Raw genomic sequence first — 15,918 nt, forward strand, 5'->3', positions numbered from 1 at the left:
TAGTCTATAGTACAGACTGTCTGTCTCTCTGTGTTGTCTGTCTCTCTGTGTTGTCTGTCTCTCTGTGTGTCTCTCGGTGTTGTCTGTCTCTCTGTGTCTGTGTTGCATGTTATACACAAACTTGGTTATTTTCCGATACTAGTCTATAGTACAGACTGACTGTCTGTCTGTCTCTCGGTGTTGTCCGTCTGTCTGGTCAAACTTGGTTATTTTCCGATACTAGTCTATAGTACAGACTGTCTGTCTCTCGGTGTTGTCTGTCTGTCTGGTCAAACTTGGTTATTTTCCAATACTAGTCTATAGTACAGACTGACTGTCTGTCTGTCTGTCTCTCGGTGTTGTCCGTCTGTCTGGTCAAACTTGGTTATTTTCCGATACTAGTCTATAGTACAGTCTGTCTGTGCCGCCGTCTAACCCCTCCCTTCTCTGTGTGCAGGACCGTCCAATTGGCTCGTCCCAGTCGATGATGCAGCCTCCGCAACACCTCGACCACTCCCTCTTGAAGCAGAACCCCGCCCACCAGCCCCTCAAGTCCTACATGGACAACTACATGCCCCAGAATGCATCTGAGCTGCAGAAGGAGCCCAACCACATGGGCTCCTTTACCAACTTCCCTTTAGGTAGGCCTTCATGATGCCTGAAGGAAATATCTGATCATTTAGTAGGGCCCTCACACCCAGGGGGCCTGTTGTGATAGACTAGTGTCCTGTCCAGGGGGTGTCCTGTACATCAAGCTGTCTCTCTACAGAAACAGGAGATAGACTAGTGTCCTGTCCAGGGGTGTCCTGGTACATCAAGCTGTCTCTCTACAGAAACAGGAGATAGACTAGTGTCCTGTCCAGGGGGTGTCCTGGTACATCAAGCTGTCTCACTACAGAAACAGGAGATAGACTAGTGTCCTGTCCAGGGGGTGTCCTGGTACATCAAGCTGCCTCACTACAGAGACAGGAGATAGACTAGTGTCTTGTCCAGGGGGTGTCCTGGTACATCAAGCTGTCTCACTACAGAAACAGGAGATAGACTAGTGTCCTGTCCAGGGGGTGTCCTGTACATCAAGCTGTCTCCTTACAGAAACAGGAGATAGACTAGTGTCCTGTCCAGGGGGTGTCCTGTACATCAAGCTGTCTCACTACAGAAACAGGAGATAGACTAGTGTCCTGTCCAGGGGGTGTCCTGGTACATCAAGCTGTCTCCATACAGAAACAGGAGATAGACTAGTGTCCTGTCCAGGGGGTGTCCTGGTACATCAAGCTGTCTCCATACAGAAACAGGAGATAGACTAGTGTCCTGTCCAGGGGGTGTCCTGGTACATCAAGCTGTCTCACTACAGAAACAGGAGATAGACTAGTGTCCTGTCCAGGGGGTGTCCTGTACGTCAAGCTGTCTCACTACAGAAACAGGAGATAGACTAGTGTCCTGTCCAGGGGGTGTCCTGTACATCACGCTGTCTCACTACAGAAACAGGAGACAGACTAGTGTCCTGTCCAGGGGGTGTCCTGGTACATCAAGCTGTCTCCCTACAGAAACAAGAGATAGACTAGTGTCCTGTCCAGGGGGTGTCCTGTACATCAAGCTGTCTCACTGTAGTTCTAGACAGTGTTTTATCCTGGTGTCTACGTAGTTCTAGACAGTGTTTTATCCTGGTGTCTACGTAGTTCTAGACAGTGTTTTATCCTGGTGTCTACGTAGTTCTGTAGTTCTAGACAGTGTTTTATCCTGGTGTCTACGTAGTTCTAGACAGTGTTTTATCCTGGTGTCTACGTAGTTCTAGACAGTGTTTTATCCTGGTTTCTATGTAGTTCTAGACAGTGTTTTATCCTGGTGTCTATGTAGTTCTGTAGTTCTAGACAGTGTTTTATCCTGGTGTCTACGTAGTTCTAGACAGTGTTTTATCCTGGTGTCTACGTAGTTCTAGACAGTGTTTTATCCTGGTGTCTATGTAGTTCTAGACAGTGTTTTATCCTGGTTTCTACGTAGTTCTAGACAGTGTTTTATCCTGGTTTCTATGTAGTTCTAGACAGTGTTTTATCCTGGTGTCTACGTAGTTCTGTAGTTCTAGACAGTGTTTTATCCTGGTGTCTACGTAGTTCTGTAGTTCTAGACAGTGTTTTATCCTGGTGTCTACGTAGTTCTGTAGTTCTAGACAGTGTTTTATCCTGGTGTCTACGTAGTTCTGTAGTTCTAGACAGTGTTTTATCCTGGTGTCTATGTAGTTCTAGACAGTGTTTTATCCTGGTGTCTACGTAGTTCTGTAGTTCTAGACAGTGTTTTATCCTGGTGTCTACGTAGTTCTGTAGTTCTAGACAGTGTTTTATCCTGGTGTCTACGTAGTTCTAGACAGTGTTTTATCCTGGTGTCTACGTAGTTCTGTAGTTCTAGACAGTGTTGTATCCTGGTGTCTACGTAGTTCTGTAGTTCTAGACAGTGTTTTATCCTGGTGTCTACGTAGTTCTGTAGTTCTAGACAGTGTTGTATCCTGGTGTCTACGTAGTTCTGTAGTTCTAGACAGTGTTTTATCCTGGTGTCTACGTAGTTCTGTAGTTCTAGACAGTGTTTTATCCTGGTGTCTACGTAGTTCTGTAGTTCTAGACAGTGTTTTATCCTGGTGTCTACGTAGTTCTAGACAGTGTTTTATCCTGGTGTCTACGTAGTTCTGTAGTTCTAGACAGTGTTGTATCCTGGTGTCTACGTAGTTCTGTAGTTCTAGACAGTGTTTTATCCTGGTGTCTACGTAGTTCTGTAGTTCTAGACAGTGTTGTATCCTGGTGTCTACGTAGTTCTGTAGTTCTAGACAGTGTTTTATCCTGGTGTCTACGTAGTTCTGTAGTTCTAGACAGTGTTTTATCCTGGTGTCTACGTAGTTCTAGACAGTGTTTTATCCTGGTGTCTACGTAGTTCTGTAGTTCTAGACAGTGTTTTATCCTGGTGTCTACGTAGTTCTGTAGTTCTAGACAGTGTTTTATCCTGGTGTCTACGTAGTTCTGTAGTTCTAGACAGTGTTTTATCCTGGTGTCTACGTAGTTCTGTAATTCTAGACAGTGTTTTATCCTCGTGTCTACGTAGTTCTGTAGTTCTAGACAGTGTTTTATCCTGGTGTCTACGTAGTTCTGTAGTTCTAGACAGTGTTCTATCCTGGTGTCTACGTAGTTCTGTAGTTCTAGACAGTGTTTTATCCTGGTGTCTACGTAGTTCTGTAGTTCTAGACAGTGTTTTATCCTGGTGTCTACGTAGTTCTGTAGTTCTAGACAGTGTTTTATCCTGGTGTCTACGTAGTTCTGTAGTTCTAGACAGTGTTTTATCCTGGTGTCTACGTAGTTCTAGACAGTGTTTTATCCTCGTGTCTACGTAGTTCTGTAGTTCTAGACAGTGTTTTATCCTGGTGTCTACGTAGTTCTGTAGTTCTAGACAGTGTTTTATCCTGGTGTCTACGTAGTTCTAGACAGTGTTTTATCCTCGTGTCTACGTAGTTCTGTAGTTCTAGACAGTGTTTTATCCTGGTGTCTACGTAGTTCTGTAGTTCTAGACAGTGTTCTATCCTGGTGTCTACGTAGTTCTGTAGTTCTAGACAGTGTTTTATCCTGGTGTCTACGTAGTTCTAGACAGTGTTTTATCCTGGTGTCTACGTAGTTCTGTAGTTCTAGACAGTGTTTTATCCTGGTGTCTACGTAGTTCTGTAGTTCTAGTCAGTGTTTTATCCTGGTGTCTATGTAGTTCTAGACAGTGTTTTATCCTGGTTTCTATGTAGTTCTGTCTGTGTATATCTGAAATACTACAATACTCTGGTCTTCTCCAGGCTTGAACTCTAACCTGAATGTCGGCCTTGACACGGGGTCTGGTGTTAAGGAGCCTCAGTCTCGCCTGAAGAAGTGGACGGCCTTGGACGTGTCCGTTAACTCCCCTCTGGAGCACAAGCCTGGTACGTCTCTGTGTGTGGCCTGGTACGTCTCTGTGTGTGGCCTGGTACGTCTCTGTGTGTGGCCTGGTACGTCTCTGTGTGTGGCCTGGTACGTCTCTGTGTGTGGCCCGGTACGTCTCTGTGTGTGGCCCGGTACGTCTCTGTGTGTGGGGCCCGGTACGTCTCTGTGTGTGTGGCCCGGTACGTCTCTGTGTGTGTGGCCCGGTACGTCTCTGTGTGTGTGGCCCGGTACGTCTCTGTGTGTGTGGCCCGGTACGTCTCTGTGTGTGTGGCCCGGTACGTCTCTGTGTGTGTGGCCCGGTACGTCTCTGTGTGTGTGGCCCGGTACGTCTCTGTGTGTGTGGCCCGGTACGTCTCTGTGTGTGTGGCCCGGTACGTCTCTCAGTGTGTGTATCCGCATTGGAGAGAATACATTTTTCTGTCACTGAGCACTGACTGGCTGGACTGACTGACTGATCTACAGGTAATAATAGTTATTTAGGAGCTGACTGACTGACTGATCTACAGGTAATAATAGTTATTTAGGAGCTGACTGACTGACTGATCTACAGGTAATAATAGTTATTTAGGAGCTGACTGACTGGCTGATCTACAGGTAATAATAGTTATTTAGGAGCTGACTGACTGATCTACAGGTAATAATAGTTATTTAGGAGCTGACTGACTGACTGATCTACAGGTAATAATAGTTATTTAGGAGCTGACTGGCTGATCTACAGGTAATAATAGTTATTTAGGAGCTGACTGACTGACTGATCTACAGGTAATAATAGTTATTTAGGAGCTGACTGACTGACTGATCTACAGGTAATAATAGTTATTTAGGAGCTGACTGACTGACTGATCTACAAGTAATAATAGTTATTTAGGAACTGACTGACTGACTGATCTACAGGTAATAATAGTTATTTAGGAGCTGACTGACTGACTGATCTACAGGTAATAATAGTTATTTAGGAGCTGACTGACTGACTGATCTACAGGTAATAATAGTTATTTAGGAGCTGACTGACTGACTGATCTACAGGTAATAATAGTTATTTAGGAGCTGACTGACTGACTGATCTACAGGTAATAATAGTTATTTAGGAGCTGACTGACTGACTGATCTACAGGTAATAATAGTTATTTAGGAGCTGACTGATCTACAGGTAATAATAGTTATTTAGGAGCTGACTGACTGACTGATCTACAGGTAATAATAGTTATTTAGGAGCTGACTGACTGACTGATCTACAGGTAATAATAGTTATTTAGGAGCTGACTGACTGACTGATCTACAGGTAATAATAGTTATTTAGGAGCTGACTGACTGACTGATCTACAGGTAATAATAGTTATTTAGGAGCTGACTGACTGACTGATCTACAGGTAATAATAGTTATTTAGGAGCTGACTGACTGACTGATCTACAGGTAATAATAGTTATTTAGGAGCTGACTGACTCACTGATCTACAGGTAATAATAGTTATTTAGGAGCTGACTGACTGACTGATCTACAGGTAATAATAGTTATTTAGTAGCTGACTGACTGATCTACAGGTAATAATAGTTATTTAGGAGCTGACTGACTGACTGATCTACAGGTAATAATAGTTATTTAGGAGCTGACTGACTGATCTACAGGTAATAATAGTTATTTAGGAGCTGACTGACTGACTGATCTACAGGTAATAATAGTTATTTAGGAGCTGACTGACTGGCTGACTGATCTACAGGTAATAATAGTTATTTAGGAGCTGACTGACTGACTGATCTACAGGTAATAATAGTTATTTAGGAGCTGACTGACTGACTGATCTACAGGTAATAATAGTTATTTAGGAGCTGACTGACTGACTGACTGATCTACAGGTAATAATAGTTATTTAGGAGCTGACTGACTGACTGACTGATCTACAGGTAATAATAGTTATTTAGGAGCTGACTGACTGACTGATCTACAGGTAATAATAGTTATTTAGGAGCTGACTGACTGATGTACAGGTAATAATACTTATTTAGGAGTTGACTGACTGACTGATCTACAGGTAATAATAGTTATTTAGGAGCTGACTGACTGACTGATCTACAGGTAATAATAGTTATTTAGGAGCTGACTGACTGGCTGATCTACAGGTAATAATAGTTATTTAGGAGCTGACTGACTGATCTACAGGTAATAATAGTTATTTAGGAGCTGACTGACTGACTGATCTACAGGTAATAATAGTTATTTAGGAGCTGACTGGACTGATCTACAGGTAATAATAGTTATTTAGGAGCTGACTGACTGACTGATCTACAGGTAATAATAGTTATTTAGGAGCTGACTGACTGACTGATCTACAGGTAATAATAGTTATTTAGGAGCTGACTGACTGACTGATCTACAAGTAATAATAGTTATTTAGGAACTGACTGACTGACTGATCTACAGGTAATAATAGTTATTTAGGAGCTGACTGACTGACTGATCTACAGGTAATAATAGTTATTTAGGAGCTGACTGACTGACTGATCTACAGGTAATAATAGTTATTTAGGAGCTGACTGACTGACTGATCTACAGGTAATAATAGTTATTTAGGAGCTGACTGACTGACTGATCTACAGGTAATAATAGTTATTTAGGAGCTGACTGACTGACTGATCTACAGGTAATAATAGTTATTTAGGAGCTGACTGATCTACAGGTAATAATAGTTATTTAGGAGCTGACTGACTGACTGATCTACAGGTAATAATAGTTATTTAGGAGCTGACTGACTGACTGATCTACAGGTAATAATAGTTATTTAGGAGCTGACTGACTGACTGATCTACAGGTAATAATAGTTATTTAGGAGCTGACTGACTGACTGATCTACAGGTAATAATAGTTATTTAGGAGCTGACTGACTGACTGATCTACAGGTAATAATAGTTATTTAGGAGCTGACTGACTGACTGATCTACAGGTAATAATAGTTATTTAGGAGCTGACTGACTCACTGATCTACAGGTAATAATAGTTATTTAGGAGCTGACTGACTGACTGATCTACAGGTAATAATAGTTATTTAGTAGCTGACTGACTGATCTACAGGTAATAATAGTTATTTAGGAGCTGACTGACTGACTGATCTACAGGTAATAATAGTTATTTAGGAGCTGACTGACTGATCTACAGGTAATAATAGTTATTTAGGAGCTGACTGACTGACTGATCTACAGGTAATAATAGTTATTTAGGAGCTGACTGACTGGCTGACTGATCTACAGGTAATAATAGTTATTTAGGAGCTGACTGACTGACTGATCTACAGGTAATAATAGTTATTTAGGAGCTGACTGACTGACTGATCTACAGGTAATAATAGTTATTTAGGAGCTGACTGACTGACTGACTGATCTACAGGTAATAATAGTTATTTAGGAGCTGACTGACTGACTGACTGATCTACAGGTAATAATAGTTATTTAGGAGCTGACTGACTGACTGATCTACAGGTAATAATAGTTATTTAGGAGCTGACTGACTGATGTACAGGTAATAATACTTATTTAGGAGTTGACTGACTGACTGATCTACAGGTAATAATAGTTATTTAGGAGCTGACTGACTAACTGACTGACTGATCTACAGGTAATAATAGTTATTTAGGAGCTGACTGACTGACTGATCTACAGGTAATAATAGTTATTTAGTAGCTGACTGACTGACTGATCTACAGGTAATAATAGTTATTTAGGAGCTGACTGACTGACTGATCTACAGGTAATAATACTTATTTAGGAGTTGACTGACTGACTGATCTACAGGTAATAATAGTTATTTAGGAGCTGACTGACTAACTGACTGACTGATCTACAGGTAATAATAGTTATTTAGGAGCTGACTGACTGACTGATCTACAGTTAATAATAGTTATTTAGTAGCTGACTGACTGACTGATCTACAGGTAATAATAGTTATTTAGGAGCTGACTGGCTGACTGAGCTACAGGTAATAATAGTTATTTAGGAGCTGACTGATCTACAGGTAATAATAGTTATTTAGGAGCTGACTGGCTGACTGATCTACAGGTAATAATAGTTATTTAGGAGCTGACTGGCTGACTGATCTACAGGTAATAATAGTTATTTAGGAGCTGACTGACTAACTGACTGACTGATCTACAGGTAATAATAGTTATTTAGGAGCTGACTGACTGACTGATCTACAGGTAATAATAGTTATTGAGGAGCTGACTGACTGGCTGACTGATCTACAGGTAATAATAGTTATTTAGGAGCTGACTGATCTACAGGTAATAATAGTTATTTAGGAGCTGACTGACTGACTGATCTACAGGAAATAATAGTTATTTAGGAGCTGACTGACTGACTGATCTACAGGTAATAATAGTTATTTAGGAGCTGACTGACTGACTGATCTACAGGTAATAATAGTTATTTAGGACTGACTGACTGACTGATCTACAGGTAATAATAGTTATTTAGGAGCTGACTGACTGACTGACTGATCTACAGGTAATAATAGTTATTTAGGAGCTGACTGACTGACTGATCTACAGGTAATAATAGTTATTTAGGAGCTGACTGACTGACTGATCTACAGGTAATAATAGTTATTTAGGAGCTGACTGACTGACTGATCTACAGGTAATAATAGTTATTTAGGAGCTGACTGACTGATCTACAGGTAATAATAGTTATTTAGGAGCTGACTGACTGACTGATCTACAGGTAATAATAGTTATTTAGGAGCTGACTGACTGACTGATCTACAGGTAATAATAGTTATTTAGGAGCTGACTGACTGACTGACTGATCTACAGGTAATAATAGTTATTTAGGAGCTGACTGACTGATCTACAGGTAATAATAGTTATTTAGGAGCTGACTGACTGACTGATCTACAGGTAATAATAGTTATTTAGGAGCTGACTGACTGACTGATCTACAGGTAATAATAGTTATTTAGTAGCTGACTGACTGACTGACTGATCTACAGGTAATAATAGTTATTTAGGAGCTGACTGACTGACTGATCTACAGGTAAAAATAGTTATTTAGGAGCTGACTGGCTGACTGATCTACAGGTAATAATAGTTATTTAGGAGCTGACTGACTGACTGATCTACAGGTAATAATAGTTATTTAGGAGCTGACTGACTGACTGATCTACAGGTAATAATAGTTATTTAGGAGCTGACTGACTGACTGATCTACAGGTAATAATAGTTATTTAGGAGCTGACTGACTGACTGATCTACAGGTAATAATAGTTATTTAGGAGCTGACTGACTGACTGATCTACAGGTAATAATAGTTATTTAGGAGCTGACTGACTGACTGATCTACAGGTAATAATAGTTATTTAGGAGCTGACTGACTGATCTACAGGTAATAATAGTTATTTAGGGGCTGACTGACTGATCTACAGGTAATAATAGTTATTTAGGAGCTGACTGACTGACTGATCTACAGGTAATAATAGTTATTTAGGAGCTGACTGACTGACTGATCTACAGGTAATAATAGTTATTTAGGAGCTGACTGATCTACAGGTAATAATAGTTATTTAGGAGCTGACTGACTGACTGATCTACAGGTAATAATAGTTATTTAGGAGCTGACTGACTGACTGATCTACAGGTAATAATAGTTATTTAGGAGCTGACTGACTGACTGACTGATCTACAGGTAATAATAGTTATTTAGGAGCTGACTGACTGGCTGATCTACAGGTAATAATAGTTATTTAGGAGCTGACTGACTAACTGATCTACAGGTAATAATAGTTATTTAGGAGCTGACTGACTGACTGATCTACAGGTAATAATAGTTATTTAGGAGCTGACTGACTGACTGATCTACAGGTAATAATAGTTATTTAGGAGCTGACTGACTGATCTACAGGTAATAATAGTTATTTAGGAGCTGACTGACTGACTGATCTACAGGTAATAATAGTTATTTAGGAGCTGACTGACTGATCTACAGGTAATAATAGTTATTTAGGAGCTGACTGACTGACTGATCTACAGGTAATAATAGTTATTTAGGAGCTGACTGATCTACAGGTAATAATAGTTATTTAGGAGCTGACTGACTGATCTACAGGTAATAATAGTTATTTAGGAGCTGACTGACTGACTGATCTACAGGTAATAATAGTTATTTAGGAGCTGACTGACTGACTGATCTATAGGTAATAATAGTTATTTAGGAGCTGACTGACTGACTGGTCTACAGGTAATAATAGTTATTTAGGAGCTGACTGACTGACTGATCTACAGGTAATAATAGTTATTTAGGAGCTGACTGACTGATCTACAGGTAATAATAGTTATTTAGGAGCTGACTGACCGACTGATCTACAGGTAATAATAGTTATTTAGGAGCTGACTGACTGACTGATCTACAGGTAATAATAGTTATTTAGGAGCTGACTGACTGATCTACAGGTAATAATAGTTATTTAGGAGCTGACTGACTGACTGATCTACAGGTAATAATAGTTATTTAGGAGCTGACTGACTGACTGATCTACAGGTAATAATAGTTATTTAGGAGCTGACTGACTGACTGATCTACAGGTAATAATAGTTATTTAGGAGCTGACTGACTGATCTACAGGTAATAATAGTTATTTAGGAGCTGACTGACTGACTGATCTACAGGTAATAATAGTTATTTAGGAGCTGACTGACTGATCTACAGGTAATAATAGTTATTTAGGAGCTGACTGACTGACTGATCTACAGGTAATAATAGTTATTTAGGAGCTGACTGACTGACTGATCTACAGGTAATAATAGTTATTTAGGAGCTGACTGACTGATCTACAGGTAATAATAGTTATTTAGGAGCTGACTGACTGATCTACAGGTAATAATAGTTATTTAGGAGCTGACTGACTGACTGATCTACAGGTAATAATAGTTATTTAGGAGCTGACTGACTGATCTACAGGTAATAATAGTTATTTAGGAGCTGACTGACTGACTGATCTACAGGTAATAATAGTTATTTAGGAGCTGACTGACTGATCTACAGGTAATAATAGTTATTTAGTAGCTGACTGATCTACAGGTAATAATAGTTATTTAGGAGCTGACTGATCTACAGGTAATAATAGTTATTTAGGAGCTGACTGACTGATCTACAGGTAATAATAGTTATTTAGTAGCTGACTGATCTACAGGTAATAATAGTTATTTAGGAGCTGACTGACTGACTGATCTACAGGTAATAATAGTTATTTAGGAGCTGACTGACTGACTGGCTGATCTACAGGTAATAATAGTTATTTAGGAGCTGACTGACTGACTGATCTACAGGTAATAATAGTTATTTAGGAGCTGACTGACTGACTGATCTACAGGTAATAATAGTTATTTAGGAGCTGACTGACTGACTGGCTGATCTACAGGTAATAATAGTTATTTAGGAGCTGACTGACTGACTGATCTACAGGTAATAATAGTTATTTAGTAGCTGACTGACTGGCTGATCTACAGGTAATAATAGTTATTTAGGAGCTGACTGACTGGCTGATCTACAGGTAATAATAGTTATTTAGGAGCTGACTGACTGACTGATCTACAGGTAATAATTGTTATTTAGGAGCTGACTGACTGACTGATCTACAGGTAATAATAGTTATTTAGGACTGACTGACTGACTGATCTACAGGTAATAATAGTTATTTAGGAGCTGACTGACTGACTGACTGATCTACAGGTAATAATAGTTATTTAGGAGCTGACTGACTGACTGACTGATCTACAGGTAATAATAGTTATTTAGGAGCTGACTGACTGATCTACAGGTAATAATAGTTATTTAGGAGCTGACTGACTGACTGATCTACAGGTAATAATAGTTATTTAGGAGCTGACTGACTGACTGATCTACAGGTAATAATAGTTATTTAGGAGCTGACTGACTGACTGATCTACAGGTAATAATAGTTATTTAGTAGCTGACTGACTGGCTGATCTACAGGTAATAATAGTTATTTAGGAGCTGACTGACTGGCTGATCTACAGGTAATAATAGTTATTTAGGAGCTGACTGACTGACTGATCTACAGGTAATAATAGTTATTTAGGACTGACTGACTGACTGATCTACAGGTAATAATAGTTATTTAGGAGCTGACTGACTGACTGACTGATCTACAGGTAATAATAGTTATTTAGGAGCTGACTGACTGACTGACTGATCTACAGGTAATAATAGTTATTTAGGAGCTGACTGACTGATCTACAGGTAATAATAGTTATTTAGGAGCTGACTGACTGACTGATCTACAGGTAATAATAGTTATTTAGGAGCTGACTGACTGACTGATCTACAGGTAATAATAGTTATTTAGGAGCTGACTGACTGACTGATCTACAGGTAATAATAGTTATTTAGGAGCTGATTGACCGACTGATCTACAGGTAATAATAGTTATTTAGGAGCTGACTGACTGACTGATCTACAGGTAATAATAGTTATTTAGGAGCTGACTGACTGACTGACTGATCTACAGGTAATAATAGTTATTTAGGAGCTGACTGACTGACTGATCTACAGGTAATAATAGTTATTTAGGAGCTGACTGACTGACTGATCTACAGGTAATAATAGTTATTTAGGAGCTGACTGACTGACTGACTGATCTACAGGTAATAATAGTTATTTAGGAGCTGACTGACTGACTGACTGATCTACAGGTAATAATAGTTATTTAGGAGCTGACTGACTGACTGACTGATCTACAGGTAATAATAGTTATTTAGGAGCTGACTGACTGACTGACTGATCTACAGGTAATAATAGTTATTTAGGAGCTGACTGACTGACTGACTGATCTACAGGTAATAATAGTTATTTAGGAGCTGACTGACTGACTGACTGATCTACAGGTAATAATAGTTATTTAGGAGCTGACTGACTGACTGACTGATCTACAGGTAATAATAGTTATTTAGGAGCTGACTGACTGACTGACTGATCTACAGGTAATAATAGTTATTTAGGAGCTGACTGACTGACTGATCTACAGGTAATAATAGTTATTTAGGAGCTGGCTGACTGACTGATCTACAGGTAATAATAGTTATTTAGGAGCTGACTGACTGACTGACTGATCTACAGGTAATAATAGTTATTTAGGAGCTGACTGACTGACTGATCTACAGGTAATAATAGTTATTTAGGAGCTGACTGACTGACTGATCTACAGGTAATAATAGTTATTTAGGAGCTGACTGACTGACTGATCTACAGGTAATAATAGTTATTTAGGAGCTGACTGACTGACTGATCTACAGGTAATAATAGTTATTTAGGAGCTGACTGACTGACTGATCTACAGGTAATAATAGTTATTTAGGAGCTGACTGACTGACTGATCTACAGGTAATAATAGTTATTTAGGGGCTGACTGACTGACTGACTGATCTACAGGTAATAATAGTTATTTAGGAGCTGACTGACTGACTGATCTACAGGTAATAATAGTTATTTAGGAGCTGACTGACTGACTGATCTACAGGTAATAATAGTTATTTAGTAGCTGACTGACTGGCTGATCTACAGGTAATAATAGTTATTTAGGAGCTGACTGACTGACTGATCTACAGGTAATAATAGTTATTTAGGAGCTGACTGACTGACTGATCTACAGGTAATAATAGTTATTTAGGAGCTGACTGACTGACTGATCTACAGGTAATAATAGTTATTTAGGACTGACTGACTGACTGATCTACAGGTAATAATAGTTATTTAGGAGCTGACTGACTGACTGACTGATCTACAGGTAATAATAGTTATTTAGGAGCTGACTGACTGACTGACTGATCTACAGGTAATAATAGTTATTTAGGAGCTGACTGACTGATCTACAGGTAATAATAGTTATTTAGGAGCTGACTGACTGACTGATCTACAGGTAATAATAGTTATTTAGGAGCTGACTGACTGACTGATCTACAGGTAATAATAGTTATTTAGGAGCTGACTGACTGACTGATCTACAGGTAATAATAGTTATTTAGGAGCTGATTGACCGACTGATCTACAGGTAATAATAGTTATTTAGGAGCTGACTGACTGACTGATCTACAGGTAATAATAGTTATTTAGGAGCTGACTGACTGACTGACTGATCTACAGGTAATAATAGTTATTTAGGAGCTGACTGACTGACTGACTGATCTACAGGTAATAATAGTTATTTAGGAGCTGACTGACTGACTGACTGATCTACAGGTAATAATAGTTATTTAGGAGCTGACTGACTGACTGACTGATCTACAGGTAATAATAGTTATTTAGGAGCTGACTGACTGACTGACTGATCTACAGGTAATAATAGTTATTTAGGAGCTGACTGACTGACTGACTTATCTACAGGTAATAATAGTTATTTAGGAGCTGACTGACTGACTGATCTACAGGTAATAATAGTTATTTAGGAGCTGGCTGACTGACTGATCTACAGGTAATAATAGTTATTTAGGAGCTGACTGACTGACTGACTGATCTACAGGTAATAATAGTTATTTAGGAGCTGACTGACTGACTGATCTACAGGTAATAATAGTTATTTAGGAGCTGACTGACTGACTGACTGATCTACAGGTAATAATAGTTATTTAGGAGCTGACTGACTGACTGATCTACAGGTAATAATAGTTATTTAGGAGCTGACTGACTGACTGATCTACAGGTAATAATAGTTATTTAGGAGCTGACTGACTGACTGGTCTACAGGTAATAATAGTTATTTAGGAGCTGACTGACTGACTGATCTACAGGTAATAATAGTTATTTAGGAGCTGACTGACTGACTGATCTACAGGTAATAATAGTTATTTAGGAGTTGACTGACTGACTGATCTACAGGTAATAATAGTTATTTAGGAGCTGACTGACTGATCTACAGGTAATAATAGTTATTTAGGAGCTGACTGATCTACAGGTAATAATAGTTATTTAGGAGCTGACTGACTGACTGACTGATCTACAGGTAATAATAGTTATTTAGGAGCTGACTGACTGACTGATCTACAGGTAATAATAGTTATTTAGGAGCTGACTGACTGATCTACAGGTAATAATAGTTATTTAGGAGCTGACTGACTGACTGACTGATCTACAGGTAATAATAGTTATTTAGGAGCTGACTGACTGACTGATCTACAGGTAATAATAGTTATTTAGGAGCTGACTGACTGACTGATCTACAGGTAATAATAGTTATTTAGGAGCTGACTGACTGACTGATCTACAGGTAATAATAGTTATTTAGGAGCTGACTGACTGACTGGTCTACAGGTAATAATAGTTATTTAGGAGCTGACTGACTGACTGATCTACAGGTAATAATAGTTATTTAGGAGCTGACTGACTGACTGATCTACAGGTAATAATAGTTATTTAGGAGCTGACTGACTGACTGATCTACAGGTAATAATAGTTATTTAGGGGCTGACTGACTGACTGACTGATCTACAGGTAATAATAGTTATTTAGGAGCTGACTGACTGACTGATCTACAGGTAATAATAGTTATTTAGGAGCTGACTGACTGACTGATCTACAGGTAATAATAGTTATTTAGGAGCTGACTGACTGATCTACAGGTAATAATAGTTATTTAGGAGCTGACTGACTGACTGATCTACAGGTAATAATAGTTATTTAGGAGCTGACTGACTGACTGGTCTACAGGTAATAATAGTTATTTAGGAGCTGACTGACTGACTGATCTACAGGTAATAATAGTTATTTAGGAGCTGACTGACTGACTGATCTACAGGTAATAATAGTTATTTAGGAGCTGACTGACTGATCTACAGGTAATAATAGTTATTTAGGAGCTGACTGACTGACTGATCTACAGGTAATAATAGTTATTTAGGAGCTGACTGACTGATCTACAGGTAATAATAGTTATTTAGGAGCTGACTGACTGACTGATCTACAGGTAATAATAGTTATTTAGGAGCTGACTGACTGATCTACAGGT

The 15,918-nt window shown here is 39.1% G+C and overlaps 1 protein-coding gene across 1 annotated transcript in view; it reads left to right on the plus strand.

Annotated features, from left to right (window-relative positions):
* Positions 1-436: 436 nt before the first annotated feature.
* Positions 437-15,918, plus strand: part of LOC135532598 (trinucleotide repeat-containing gene 6A protein-like) — a gene marked incomplete at its 5' end in the record, with an annotated part of 41,948 nt that continues 26,466 nt past the window's right edge. The window contains 2 exons of the mRNA XM_064960074.1: positions 437-620; positions 3,794-3,916. Of these exons, the coding sequence (XP_064816146.1) occupies positions 437-620; positions 3,794-3,916 (307 nt within the window). The remainder of the gene's footprint in view (positions 621-3,793; positions 3,917-15,918) is intronic.

Source organism: Oncorhynchus masou, unplaced genomic scaffold, assembly GCF_036934945.1.
Source record: "Oncorhynchus masou masou isolate Uvic2021 unplaced genomic scaffold, UVic_Omas_1.1 unplaced_scaffold_1934, whole genome shotgun sequence".
NCBI lineage: Eukaryota > Metazoa > Chordata > Actinopteri > Salmoniformes > Salmonidae > Oncorhynchus > Oncorhynchus masou.